This window comes from Oxyura jamaicensis, chromosome 2 (genome assembly GCF_011077185.1).
Source record: "Oxyura jamaicensis isolate SHBP4307 breed ruddy duck chromosome 2, BPBGC_Ojam_1.0, whole genome shotgun sequence".
Taxonomy (NCBI): domain Eukaryota; kingdom Metazoa; phylum Chordata; class Aves; order Anseriformes; family Anatidae; genus Oxyura; species Oxyura jamaicensis.
The window spans coordinates 8,202,223-8,217,223 of record NC_048894.1 but is presented as its reverse complement, the minus strand read 5'-3'; the positions used below and the strand labels follow the sequence as shown (position 1 = coordinate 8,217,223).

The 15,001-nt window shown below is 43.9% G+C and overlaps 1 protein-coding gene across 7 annotated transcripts in view; it reads right to left on the bottom strand.

The window, feature by feature from the left end:
- Positions 1–2,707: 2,707 nt before the first annotated feature.
- The window catches only part of DPP6 (dipeptidyl peptidase like 6), a 551,821-nt gene continuing 539,527 nt past the window's right edge, over positions 2,708–15,001 (bottom strand). For 6 of the 7 annotated variants that reach the window (XM_035317871.1, XM_035317875.1, XM_035317874.1 and 3 more), the window contains 8 exons: positions 12,808–12,877; positions 10,520–10,714; positions 9,781–9,835; positions 8,928–9,033; positions 8,410–8,468; positions 6,744–6,816; positions 6,571–6,644; positions 4,772–4,918 (listed from right to left, as the gene is read on the bottom strand). In XM_035317871.1, the coding sequence (XP_035173762.1) occupies positions 4,772–4,918; positions 6,571–6,644; positions 6,744–6,816; positions 8,410–8,468; positions 8,928–9,033; positions 9,781–9,835; positions 10,520–10,714; positions 12,808–12,877 (779 nt within the window). Of the gene's footprint in view, positions 4,919–6,570; positions 6,645–6,743; positions 6,817–8,409; positions 8,469–8,927; positions 9,034–9,780; positions 9,836–10,519; positions 10,715–12,807; positions 12,878–15,001 lie in introns of all 7 variants that reach the window. The other variant, XM_035317869.1, reaches the window with a different exon arrangement.

Here is a 15,001-nt window from a genome sequence, read left to right as displayed (position 1 = left end):
AGGAAGGAAGGAAGGAAGGAAGGAAGGAAGGAAGGAAGGAAGGAAGGAAGGAGGGAAGGAAGGAAGGAAGGAAGGAAGAGAAAGAAAAAGAAAGAAAGAAAGAAAGAAAGAAAACTGGAGGGAAACCCTGCTATTCCACAAGAATACTGGAGCATGGTTTGCTTTTGTGCTTTCCTGGGGCATGCTTACACCTGTATTTACCTTTTTATTTTCTACTCTCCTGGTCATGTAAATGGACATTTTGATTAAAGGTATTGTCCCAGCGAGGAGGCAGAGCGTGGCTTCATTTAATATCTGGATTTTAATGAATGTCTCAAAGCAATTAAAAAGAAAAGAAGAAAAGGAAAGAAAAAAAAAAATCAATCTTACAAAGGATTTCTGACTTCACTTCAGATGGCAACACAACTGCGGCAGCAGAAATTGTTGTTTACGAAGGCCATTGATTATTGTGGAAAAATAAAGGACTCAAGTCTGCGCTGGCTGCTGAATGGTTATTTTCTATCCCTGGAGTTTGTATTGCTGTAATTACAGCTAGTAATTAAAGGGTTACTGGCTTGATAAGAATGGGTATCAGTGTAGAAGTGGCTGGGCATGGGGAGACAGCTGACCCCTGCCTGAGCCCCCAGGGAGCGCCCATGTCCCTGGGCCCCCCATTCCTTCAGCTGTGCTTGAAAAGCCAGCTGTGCTCTCCGGTTGTTACTACTGCAGAAAAAAGCTGCAGACATCAGCTGGCTTTTTGTACTTGTTTGGGGAATGAAAACTATCATGCTTACATAAAGAACCAAGTCCTGCACTGGGATGCGCTAAGGACAGGCTCAGTGTCACCCCGAGCTCGTGACACTGAGGCAGCTGAAGATTTCCCCTGCCAATGCTTTGCAAAGATGTTGGGTGCTGCTCCCAGAGAGCAGTCATCACTTACCTGGTTTTCCTGCTGTGCAAACAAGCGTTAAGTGGAAGGTGCCAAAAAGCAGGGAAGGCCAAAGCTGCTTCCTGTTTCCTGACACCCTCCATCAGCTCTCCTCCTCCGGGTGCTGGCAGGGCTATCAGCATGTGGCCACTGAGTCTTGTGTCCCCACAGAGGTGAGCTCCTGGCTCCTGCTGTAGGTGAGTGGTGATGTTCTGCTCAGGGCTATACAAAACCAAGGGATTTTTCCACCAGCAGAGATGCAACTCCCTGGTTGTTAGTGTCCCTTCCTTCCTCCACCCAGCAAAGGACTGAGCACCAAGCAAAGGATGGTGGCCAAACATTGGCCTTTAGAATAAAGAATTGAACTGGGCAATGACTTACCAGGAGGGTTTGCCAGGATGCTTTATATTTGTCTCTGCCTGGTCTCCAAGGGGGTGCTGGGTTTGCTTTCAGACCACACTGAAGGGGGAGAAGACAGAAAGATGAAGTGGGAAGAGGATTCAGGTCTTAGCAAGCGCCTTGAGCTCTGCTGGGAGCCTCCGATCTGGAGCCTGAGTAGGGAGAGCAAGTAGCTGGCTCAGGAAGAGGCAATGATTAACGAATCAGCAACTGGGTTACAGTGTTGTGTGTTTTTTTTTTTTTTTATGTTCTCTATTTTTTTCCCTTTTCCTATTCTTTTGCAAATGGAAAACAGATAAGAAGTCCCAGGAAGAAAGAACACAAAGGGAGTGGGCATTTACCCAGGGCAAGCACTGTCCCTTTGGGGACACTGAACACCCATTTCTCCCCACTGCTAACCACCCTCCAGTAGTCTTCCAGTGAGCATCCCACTATCCTTTCTCCTTCACTCATGTTTTTCCTTCCTAACCTTCAGAGATGAGGCTTTCACTTGGCGTGAATTCATGGGCAGAGAGCTTGGATGGTTTTATTTGCTCCATGCCTGAACCCACAGACAATTACAAACATGGCTGGCTGCCTGGCTTTGCTAATTAGCTGCCAGCAATGCCTCGTTTTTCCCTCTGTGGTTTTCTCCTGAATTAGTAGGGCACTGCTCATTAGTTCTCTCCCACTTCGGGATGTTACAGTTGAACATTATGGCATCCAGAAATGCCAGTTAGCTGAGGGTATGAGCTTGATTTGTTTGGACAATTAAAAAAATATTAGTTACATTTAGGTAATTAAGCAAAATAGCAGCAAAGCTATTTTGTACTAGTGCAAGCTGCCTGCCCTGTACCACTGCTAAAGCTTCTAGTTTCTGGGTGTGCTGGTAACAAAGATCAAATGTCTGCAATTGTTTCTTACATTTTCTGTGCAATATGTTTTTCCTCCTGTGAATCTGGTTCAGTCAAGGTGGCATCAGCTAGCAGGCCAGCACCAAAGGGATGGAGCAAGTCAGCACGATGGAAAGCATCCTTTTCACCTTTGTGCCTCCGAGTGGCTACTTCAGAGCATGGCCTTGAGAAGTGATTTAGTTTTTTAGGGTTGAAAGGGAAGGCCCTTACTTGTCCCTCAGCTCTTTCTGGGATAGTCACTCCTGTCCCTGCAACCAGTGGAGAAAAATGGGCATGCAAAAAAAGCTGTGGTTCATCCCATTGACGTGTTTTCCTAAAAACATGATGGTGACACCACTGACCAGGTTACAGGCAGAGTAAATGGTGCTGAGTATTTATTCATAAGGGCTTGTTTTCATTAAGTTCATCTATATCCTGGAGTTTGGGTTCGGTTCAGCCAGGGACAGCACATCCAGCACCTCAACATTTACTTAAGTACTTAACGCTGAATAACAGAAGTAGCAACCAGGGTGGTAAAATAATGTTTTATTCCATGAATGAACAAACACTACCATGCCACATCCTAAAGTTCTTTCTACAAAAAGATTGTGGACAGAGCAGATTTTTACATTTCCCAGGTCAAGTTCGTTTCAGGCTTTTGAGCCTGGTTAGAGTAGCAAAATCTGGACACGCAGCATTCTTGTTGTCTATTTGGCATTTTGCCGGATAAAGCAGATTTATACCGTAGTTCTTGTTCACACAATGTCATTGCACTGTAAATTAAAGAAGATAATCAAAACCAAACCAGGTCATTTCTGTGGTTTATCAGTATATTTTTTTTTTTTTATGATGGTCAAAGTACAACCAACATTCAAAGCTTAAAATAATGGTAATAAAAAAGTCACACTAAAGAACACAATGGAAACATCATCATTGCTGTCAGGATGTGAGTTTACCCACAGTACTATGTAAAAAGTAGAAACCGGCATTGACATTCAAGCTGTCAAAACAAGAAAAGAAATTACATTAATTGTTATATTTCCAAGCTAGTACAGAGTCCTGATCAGCAAAGAAGTGTTATCGCATGCATGCTGAACACAAGACTAATATTGGATTGGGGACCTGACAAATAACTGACTTACATTCCTTTATATACAACAAAATGAAATATACAGTATTAATACTGGCTGTACATTTGGTCAGAATATTTTACAAGGAGCGACACTAGCCAAAATTCTTATGATGCGGGAAAGTGGAAGTGAATGAATGTTGGGTTTTGTTCTGAGAGCTGAAATATTCTCACAAGAAGTTTTAAAATTTGCTTTGCACAGAACATGTTCCAATTTTTATTTTTATTTTTTTAATCTTGTATGCTTAGCAAACCTCGTGCAAGCAGAAGAGATAACCAAACATGTTTGGAATGTGCTAATTGCCGACCTGGAATAAAACTAAGCCACAGACAGCATGTGCACTAAATCTGTGCATATTGGTTCTGTTTAAATGGCTTTATGAGATGATCTGCTATGTGTCTGGTACAAATTCCTCCTACCAAAGTCTAATCTAGACTTTTCCCAACAGGCTGCCAACTAATTGTTCCAAACCCCCCCAAAAATAAAAAAAGGGCTGTTACCTTTTCTGTAGTATTGTAAAAATGTCTCAGTGTTAAACTGATTCAGGCTATTTATGTGCATATTCTTCAAGGCTGCCAAAGAAAATGCTCAATCTTGCAAGCAAAGGCTGTGCTGGGAACATGAGGGTGAGATTTTTCTTTGCTTTAGTCTAATAGTTTTTTCAATGGCTGGTTACCCTGACCCTCACTGCCTCTTTAGAACCCAAAGGTCTAAATTGAGTTGGTTAATTCAGAGTATGTTTATTCCCCATCCAGAACAAGCTGAGAAGCTAATAAGGTAAGCATGAGACCTAATGAAAACAGAAGTAAAAGTTATACAAAATTAAGAAATAATTACAGGAAGGTAAACATCAGCGTAACTACAGTGATACTTTGTACAATTGAATTTGTATGTCCTGTAGCAATGACAAACCTTCTAAACATGGGAAAGAGCAGGCAAGTATGCATGAATCAGTATCCCTTAAGATATTTGTGCTGTAATTTTTCCATGTATTAGGTTAGATTTTATTCTATTTTTTCTGACACAGTGTGATGCTAAGTATTGTAACCTAATATGGATGATGGATTTCACTGCTACTGCTTGATTGCTTGAATGCAAAGGGACATCAAATCTTCCAGTCCTCAAAGCGGTTTCTTGGGGTGTTTCTTCAAGTCCAATGTCTTGCCACTTTCACTCTAGAAGTCACTTCGTGGCAAAGAAAGAGAAAAAAAAAAGGAAAAAAGAAAAAAAAGAAAAAGAAGATGTTGGTTGTGATGGATTTATTTCAGACAGCAGTTTCTGCTGAGTTCACCATGCTTAATGTTCTTCCATTTAGGAAGGAGTTGCTGTCAAGTAAAGCAGATGAGCTGCTTTCAGTTTTCTTTAAATACATGCTAACAACATAACATCTCTTTCTTCAGGAAAATGATCCAGTTGCATATTGTTAGAGAAATCTGCCTTGTGCTTAGCACGGACACGTAGGGTTAATCGTCGTCCTCCTCCTCTTTCAGGGGGACTATCGGGAGTTTGTCCTGAACTTGGAAACACGCCACAAAGAAGTTGACAATGGAGTTGTACAAATGCTGCTGTAATGCTTCATTGCTGAAGTAATGGCTTTCGTCGGGGTAAATCTGCAAAGAAACAAGGAAATGCACACTGTTACGGGCTTAAAATCTTGGGACCAATCACTTGTATCTACAACTCAACTTGGCCTGCAAACCTGCTGCTCCTCCCTGGCACCACGTGTCTTCCTATGGATGTGCACCAGGTCCAGGTTAATTCAGGCACTGCAGTGCTCTGAGTGCACACTTGCATCAAAATAACTTTTTTAAACATTTTTTTTTGGAGGGTTTTTCATTTAATTCCATTATGAACAAGTTCAAGCTAAGTAAAATCAAACCACCCTTACAATAAAAGTAGCAGTGTTTGCCCTGGTGCTTTTGGAGACTTGAAAAAATCAGTGCAAATCTCTGGAGAGACAAGGAGCTGGGCTTTGCTGACAAAAAAGATGGTTTTTAAAAGATATGTCATTAAGTGAGAAATTGAAATAAAGCTTGCTGAAAAAACTATTTAAGTAGAAAAAAAATGTGGAAACTCAAAATGAAATAGTTTAAACACAACTTTCTATTCTAATGAAACAGGTAACTTCTGCACATGCTAAAAGAAAGCAAAAGAGGGTCATCTTTAGTTGATTAGACTGGGATATTGAATTGAGGAAAATGCTTTTCTTGGGCTGGATCCTTGCAGGTAGGGCTGAGGTGTCTCACTACTGCTCCGAGTACCTCGATACCTTTCATCCCTGCCCATGGCGGGGGGGTTGGAACTAGGTGATCTTTAAGGTCCCTTCCAATCTGAGCCATTCCATGATTCTATGATACACGACGTAGATGTCTTGGCCCTCTATTCACTCCTCACCTAGCCCTTAAGGGGTGCCTAGCCCATCGGTGCCTTCAAGCTCCAAAGCACCAATGCTTCTGCACTGGGAAATGTGCACAGTCCCCTCGCTCCTCTCAGGTCTCACCAAATCCATGCCGTGTTTGTTCCTGAGCCCTGGTGTCCATGCTCCATCCTACCTGTCTTTGGAGCCTGATGGAGTGAGTACACCTGTACATGAAGCTATGCAGAAGTGCAGCCAGAGGGAGCTGGTATTCAGTAAATCAAGCATTAGTAGGCTTGAGCATTGCAATGCAACCTTCTCTACCGTGAGCTGTGGTCCCTGCCATGGTCTAGCCTGGGCTGCTTGCACTCTCCTTGCTGCGGCTCGGGAGGTGGCAGAGGACAGGGACCATCCCCTGTGGATTAGCTTGTTTTGGAAGCTGAGCCTTCAATGGCATGGACATGGGCAGTTCAACAAATCAGAGCTGTAATTCTGCAGAAAGAGAGGCTTTCCAGACCCGTATATGTCATTCGGGGATGCCAGATTTGAGCAACATTTCTCTCCTTAGCCTTTTCTGGTTGGTTTAATTTAGATCCCTTTTTATCTGTAATTCGTCCTGAATTCAGCCTGTTGTTCCCACTGAAAGCTAACAGGCATCGATTTCTTAGAGATATGTCTTGTAAAACCTAAGTGACTCTAATTTAATAACTGTTCAACAACTGTCCAAACCAAAACAATGGTGTCAAGTAAGCACACGACTCCATCGGAACACGTTACATGCTGATTCTGTTTCTACTGGCAGGCTGTATTTGCAAGTGGCTTTTCAAAGCTTGCTTCATAACAGCACTTTGAGTTCAGATGGGGAAATAACTGTTCAAATACGAAAAAAGGAAACACATACTGTACCTGCAAGCTGTAATTAGCCTTTGCCCTAATTAGGTGTGTGATAAGGTCCGCAGTATGCTGAAAATGGATTTTTTCTGTAAAAACAGATTAGAATCATTAAAGAGGCAAATTTAATTAAGAAAAATCAAAGCCATCCCAAATATATAATGAGTGCAAATGATAGGCTAACTTACCATCAGCAGTAGCATGAATGATCAAAAATGTCTGTTCCTTCAGTAATGAGACTCTGTGTGCTAATTTGGTGATCTGTGAAGGTAAAGGTTGCAATAAGATTAAAACTCTTGCAAGAAATTAGCAATTTATATGGGAGGAATAGAAGCACTTAATTCCATTTGATACTCGATCGCAAGGATAACAAGCAGGCAGCAGCACAGCATATTCTCTCGGCCCCTTGAAGAATCGTTCTAGAAGTAAAATAGACCCCCACTGCTCCTTCCAGGCTCAGCACCAGCAGCAGGAAGAGGTCAGAGACCCTCATCTGTTCGGAGGCTTTCATGTTCACCAAAAGCCTGAACTGCAGAACACATGGAAAGAGTCAAAGTGAATTTCCAGTGAATACGAAGCACTGACAAAAAGGATGCCCAAGTGCATGTGCCTAAGAGTCCGTCAGCGAGCTGCAATGGCTTTGGCATGGTTTGAAAGCTAGCCTTGATGAGCTTAGACAGACCAAGGAAGGATCTGATGCTAAGTTCAAGTGTCCACTGCTGAGAACAATTTTGCCCCCAACCAACTCTCAACTGTACAGGGGAAATACAAATCTGAGTGACTGCAAATGCTATGCTCTGTATGAATTTAACAAGTATTTGCAAATTTTTTAAGGGCAGACTCTGGTCTTCTTGATACCCTTAGGCTTATTTAATGGGTTCTCTCATCCTCTGATTGCTGGGCATGATACTTAAGTTTTCTGACAGTGTACGAGCATATCTTGCACTCTGCTCTCCCCCCATACGGCTCCTGGCTTTCTGCTCCCTGCCACAGGACAGTACTGGCTTTCTGGAGTCTGTATCAGGTCTGGCCTTATGTGGCCTTCATAAAGCTGATGTCAGGTCCACGGGATAGGAACAGTTCTTGTTCCCTAAGCAATTCATGGTCCAACTGCAGCATGCAGGGGGGGTGAATCAGTTAGGGGCCATGGCTGGGGCAGTGCAGTGCTCTGCAAAGTGCTCAGGTGCTGTTCCTAGCAGCTAATCTCAAGTCAACCCAAAATACTGCTATTAGCTAAGGCCAACTTCTCGATGCACAAAGAGCAAGTGGCAATTCAAAGTTCTCATTTCTGGAATCTTTTCACTTGCTTTCACTGTTCCTGACCTGCTCTCAAATTTCTAAAAGGAAAAAAAAAATAATTACTATGATCTGGAGATCATCAGTGCAAAGTGTGAGACAATGAATTCAGTATCTGGATAACCAGCAAAAAGCCTCCACTTCAGGGACTCTGGAGGCTCTATGACTTCTCCTTAAGAAAATGGGTCTAAAATTACACTTCAGCAGAAATCAAATTGTGAAAACCATTGGGATGAACTTGAATGGAGGTTGTGACATTGTGGCCACTTGGGCACATCGGAGTTACTCAGGCTCAGTTCTTTCAATCAGGAAGACTGGAATATCTATATTTACCCAATTTAGAGAGGTGGACATGAAGGTTAATCAATAAAAAATTGTATTCGTTATTACTAGCAAGACAACAAAAGCAGTAACCAGACTTAACGATACCTCTCTGCCTTTTAAATACAGGGAGTTTTACTAGGGAGTCCATGCTCCCTCCACAGAACAGAACACATGGAGGAAGAGTTAAAACCCCATTCACATTTTCTCAAGAATATGTATTATCCATGCAGTTACCTCGTATGCTCTGTTATCAATCCCGTGCAAGCCCAAGTATCTTTCAGAAAATGCTGAAGCTATAAAACAATGAAAGAAAACACACCTGTCAGTCACTGGTGCACCAGGACGCTGGTACTTCTGAGTCTACCACTGCAGATGTTAACAAAGCATTTAATTTATGGCATAGATTTAATGACATAGGACATATTTCTAAAAGCTCTAAAAGTGCAGGGGGAATTGGTGTCCCTGGGAGAAGGGAGCACTGTGTGTATGGGGTGTCAACGGGCATCCCATGGATGGCAAGGAGGAGCTCCCAGAAATGATGGGTGAGGCAAGTAGGAAACAGTTCAAGGTATGGGTAGAAGCTGGTGACAGTGGTTGGGGGGGCTAAAAGGGTTCATAGCTTTATAGCTCGTCCTAAGGAGGCACACAGAGCAAAACGGGCAGGATCTTGGGAAAGAAAGAGAGGATAACTGGGCAAGGATAGGGTAGGCACACCATCTGCGGTCAGAGAAGGGCTCTGGGATGGTGCTTACCATATAATTTGAAGTCTGTCAGTGGGGAAAGAGCAGCTCCACAGGCAAAGACTTGGTTCTCTTCCCCAGCTGGAAGCATGTAAGTGCTCAGGTAGCCGCCGTAGTCCTGGAACACAAACAGAGCAGGGACATCAGCAGTCAGGAGTCTGAAGTCAGGAGGGATGTGTGCTTCTTTTCAACCCACTTTCTGACTGTAGGTCTGCTCAGATGTATTACCTCTCCAAAATATCATCTCAGCATTTCGTTATTTAAAATGGACATCACAATGTTGGTGTCTGCCGTCAGTCTGTTAACAATTCCCCGCAGACATGCTGCTGTATGTGCAGCTCTCATCACCCACTCTAAGCCTGCATCTCCCACAATAAACAATTTCTACTCACAGTCCCATGCTCATTTCAAATCGTGTGTACTTTGCAATTGCTCTTTCCCAGCCGGGCACACTCTGGGGTGCGAATCAGCCTCAGAAATCAATATTGTTGTTGTACATTTGTACAACACAAGCTAGATCTGCCCACACTCCCATAGGCCTTAAGGGACAAGGTGAAAATGAAATGAAAGTTTGCAAGAGAAAAAAAAAAAATAATTATCTGACAGTGCTTTTCTGTCAAATAGTAGTTTTCTGCACTTAGAAGTTAATTAAAAAGAAAAAACACACAAAACCACGTTGATGAATACATTGTTAAAATGACAGCTTTCATCAGCAGCATCTCCAGGCAAGAAGCAGTCTATCTCAAAAATAAATAATAATAACAAAAAGTCACCGCTGACACGTTCAATAAATCAGGATTTAGCTCAGCTGCTTAACCACGTCAGCCAGCCCAAAGAGCGCAGAGGAACAACAGGAAAATGTTACCTTCCCAAACACACCAACTCGCATTTTGTCAATATAATGCTCCTTCAGCATTGTCCTAGAATATAAGAGATGAGAAACGACGAGTTAGAAACTGTTTTCCCTTAGATACGACAAAAGTAGTGATTTAAAGATTTTTATTGCCTTGAACTTGGGGTGGCCTCAGAAAAAAAATGGTGTAGACAGTGTAAATTCCTGCTGCTGCATGCTGCTCCCATGCGAGCCTCGGTTCGATTTAATCTTACGACCTGTTATGCTGGAGTTGACCAAGCAATGGCAACAAATAACCTGCCCTACTTCTGACTTCTGAAAGCCATAATAAAACTGCTGCTGTTACACTATGTTGGTAGTGTTTTTAGCATGATTATGCTCAGAGTATATCTAAAAATATGATGGGACTCACCATTTAGGGTTCTGCAGTATTTTTTTTTTTAATGTTATAAAAAATGTGAAGGTTTAAAGATTATTTTTTTCCAACTGCCAGCCCAGAAAATTAATCCATGAGCTGATATTCCAGCTTACTTGTGACTGTACAGAGCTAAAAATAAATGGGCTTTGAGCACGTGATGCAGATAAGTGTGCTCTAATTTAGCTCTTTAAGGGTTGTTCTCCCCCATCTGTGTTGCTGATGGGCTCCCTCTCCCACGTGCCATCACTTGGTCACTGATGGAAGCGGGACTAATGGGAGCCTTGGGTTAATTGCTAGCTACGAATTAAATTCTTCAAGAGCAGCATCATTCACCGGACAGCTTCCAGCTGGTCCTTCTCTTCCAAAAGGCCCAGCCTCCTCTTAACCTCGTGCAAGAGCTTAGTGCCTTGGAAGCCACTCCCGCGGCCGTCGAACTTGAGCACGATGGCGTTGTGCGAGCTGACCATCACGCTCTCCCACGTCACCTCAAACCTCTCCGTCACGATCTGGCTGCCAGGCGTCCCGTCCCTGAAACACAGACAGGCATCAAGCAAAGGGGCAGAGCTCCGAGGAGCAAAGGCGACGCCACCGAACGCGAGGCTGGAGCTCTTCCCGCGGGCTCACGGGGTCGGGCAGTGCAGGACTGGGGAAGGGGAGAGCAGCCTCTGCGACGGCGAGGTGCAGGGGGCTGGTGGGCTGGGCTGGGGCTCGAGGCTGGGGTGGAGGCCGCGGGGGGGGTGGGTTCAGAGCTTCGAACACACTGAACAAGTACACCACTAACTGGGCAAGGCTCCTGTGAGAGATCCAGGGCAGCGATGCTCTGGTGCTTTCCCTGTTTACAGCTCTGATTTATTGTTATATTTCTGAATATTATTATATTTCTTATATTTTTTCTTATATTTTACAGCTCTGAAATATTGTTATATTTCTCTGCCATCCCCAAGGATGGGGTGTTTCTGGTGGGGGTTTGCTGTGAGCAGCCTGGCTTGGGGCACTGTCAAAATGTGTTGGACGAAGCCTGTAGACATCAATTCTTTCCTTCATTGGCAACTGTTTGGGTTTCATTTATTGTCCCCATTCACCCAGCCCAGCCTTTCCTTCTCCTGCAGGTTTCTCAAGAGCGGCTCTAAATGGGGCTGTCACTCACGTCTGTCCGCTTATTGAGGCAAGTGCAGAGGGTAAGAGCACTTCTACAAGTGGTAAAAAAACACCAGGTTGCCCCCACATTGGTGGGCAAGGGGAATATGTGGGCAAGATTCCCTCCTCACCCTTCTGCTCAGAGCCTGACCCTACACAAGGGAACTGCCTCAAGAGATATCGACCCCACTTCAGCCAGAGAGCTCAGGAAAAACAAGAGATGATGGTGACGATAAATAACATCTTAGGACTGTGATTACTGTAGAGCTGTTGGTGCTCCCATACACTTCTTGTCCTTTTTGGGGGGTTCTTGGGGACATCAGACAAGCCACTGCAGGTTTTTAATGTGCATGTGACTTCAGTAATTTGCATTTATTCAGGCGAGACCCGTGCGCATCCAGCTTCAGAGGCAGCCTAATCAAGTGCTGTTAGCTTGATGAGTACCAATCTTCCTCAAGCACTTGTATAATGAAGTACATTTTCTCTGCAGTAATTCTGTGATGTAACGACGTGCTTATTGCGGTGGTTTTGTCCTTCATCGAGGGAAGCACAGGGTGCTGTTCAGGCATTTATCTGATGCTTTCCCTCCTACGTGGGGCTTCTCTGCTGTGGGGTGTCCCCTGGCAGGGAGCGAGAGATGCAGTGGGGTGCAGCGGGCCAGGGAAGTTCCTCCAAGGTCAGTCAATTGCCACCTGGGGTTTCTTTCCAAATTGCCATAAAACCCTCTGTTTTGCATAGTATTATTGTTAAATGTTGCATAAAGAGGTACTCATTTGCTATGCCTGCCAGGAGGAAGTCCTACCTGCCTAATATAAATGCTAAAATCGTGGAGATCTTCAAAGGCACCAGGGAGGAAAGGAGGATGCTCCTTCTTGTGTCCTGGGAGACCTAGCTCCTGCTGGGGATGGGGAGAAGCTGGAGCTATTTACTGAAATCCTTTTGTGTACCATGGAGAGAAGAGCTTCTCCCGGATCATATCCCTGGTGCTGGATCTCCAGCTGGCCCAGGTCGAGCACTCCCAACCCTTCTTGAAGAAGGCCTAACAGCCTTGCACTTAACTGGCTGCTCAGCAGCACAGAGGTGGGTGCATCCACCTAACTGGCTGAGTGCCTGTGTGCCAGGACAGAAGGTTGATGGTTTTCTTCTTTTATTCCCTCCCCTCCCATTTCTGCAACCAAAATAGTTGAATGGTGAGCATACGTGCAACAGCTGCACAAAATCCTACAATGTGCTCTGTAGGATTTGCCCGGGGCACCCTCCAGGGAACAGAAACCCTTGGCCCAAACACAGGAGAGAAGGATCCTGTGTCTAACTTTGCCCAACTCTGATGTGGGGCATTAGGTAGGGACCAATGTGATGGATTAAGGTGCTAAACAGGCTCACACTCACTGTAGAAAATGTATCTTAAAAGGCTCTGGTCATGTTTGAAGCTTGCACACTGCTCTAATAATGTGAACAGAAACAAAAGAAGAGCGAAAACTTACACAACCAAAAGCAAGGGATAGTGCGCTGTGTCTGAAAAGGTTGCTGGCTTTAGGATCTGCATTGGCAATTCTAGGCAAAAAAAAACAACAACAACAAAAAAACAACAACAAATGACAGCATGCCTTTAAGTGTAGGAAAGCTGACATAACGATAATACATATTTCTGGTGTTTTGGCTGCTTATGAACGGGAACAAAACGGCATTTCATCAGACGCGCTGGTAAATAACACCTTCGGAGCACAGATGTTGTCAATGAAAAGACTCATAGTAGCCGAGGTGACAAGAAATGTAAATCGAGAGTAGAGAGTGTGCTGCTCAGTCATGCATCACTTTTACAGCATTCAATTAACATCTGGCAATAGCTATAATTTTCCTTTTTGGCAGCTGGATGAGTGACACAGCCAGAAATCAATATTTCAGGGCAGCAGAGGAGGGGGAAAATAGGCAAGGAAGATGATAGTTTAAGATCCAATTAAATGTGGTGGGTGGGGGAGAGAATAGGATTTTTATTTTTATTTTCTGTTGTGGTGTGAAGACAGGTATTTTAATCCTAGTTTTTAGGAGGCTTAACTATGCTATGAAACAGGAGGTAAAGGTGCTGGAGCCTGGATAGCTGGGCTGGTACTGAACCAACAAATGCTAGTGGGAGATGCCCGAGGTCCGTGTGGCATGGTGACACTCACCTAAGCTTCCTTTAACTGCTTTTGAGGACCTCGTATCAACAGCTGAATATGCTCCTTTACTAATGCCTTCCACATTAATGAGAGCACATTTGTTTTTAAAATGTTAACTACAATCCAGATTAGCAAAGGCCCAGCAATTAAATCGGTATTAGGAGCATTTTCAATAGATTAATACACAGATTAGCCGCGTGGTTTAAGTGGTTTGCTTTGCAATCATTGTCTGACACTCCGACTAATTAGTTATTCCATCTGAATGCTAATGGGCTGCAAATTGGATCAATGGCCCAGGGACAGCCAAAAAGGCCATCGCTTGACTTTAAATATAAATAAGCACCACAGGCAGTGTTCCCAAGGCTGATCAGCCCACGGCTGTGAAGACACAGGGCGGACACGAGAGCAGCCACGCTGCTACAGCCTGCTTGTATTTATTATACATGCATGTGTGTGGTTAAATGAGCAGAATCCAGCTTCAATGATACCTGCAGGTAAGAAATTTAGCATCAGTCGGAGTCACTCATTTAGCATCAGTCGGAGTCAGCTGCCACTATCTCTACGAGTCGGCTCACGGATGGGATAGGCATCACCTTTCAACAGGCTCCTCCACCTCCTTCTCCTGCCCATAAAGCCTGGAAGTGCGTCTGCTCTCGTTATTTTACGCACTGGGGGCTTGTGTTCCTAGTGCCAGTGTGGCAAACAGAACCTTTTTTTGGAGCCATTATTATCTTTTTTCAAATGGTAACTGCTTCTCAGCCTTTGCTCCACACTTTTATAACACCTGGTAATGGTCGAAATTAGTATTGTGACCATCAGTCACGCCTCACTGCCTTCCTTTCATTGTGCCCTGTCTGAGAGGTGTGCTGCTTTTTGGCATGGGAAATATTATGGGTCATCTGAACCTGGGTTCCTTAGCTGTTTGTTTTTAGAGTTACAACCATACACACAAACCAGAATTTTGGGGAGTCATCACCCAACCCTGAATATGTGGATTTTCCATGTAGGGTATCTGCTTACAGAAAGAGTAGGTGATTTTTAGGTTGTTTCAGGTGCAGTTACAGGCAGAAAATGCTTATGCTTTGCCTGTTTGCCACTAGGTTTTCTTCCCCTCTGTCCTCTTTGGCATACAGATACATGGGGAATAGTTATACAAATGGAACAAACAATGCACCAGCTGCTGATATAAACTGCTCCGGGTTTCTGCCTTCTTTACTCCAGATGAAATCTCTCTCGGCTTTTGTTGTAAAGCTGCTTTTTTTTCCAACCCTATCAAATGATATAGCTTTCTCAAAGACTCCTGAATGACTTCGACAGGCAGTCGTGTTCATTCACTGCAGTTCAGTATTGTATACTGAAAGGCAGTCACAGCTGTAGCCAGCAAGCACATACAGTAATTCCACTTCACACCCATCTTAAATAATAAACCAGTCCAGCTAAGGCGAACGCCCTGAACAATGGGGGCACCACACCGTGTCATTTCCCAGAGTGGATTTTCCTCTATATAGAAAACTTTTAA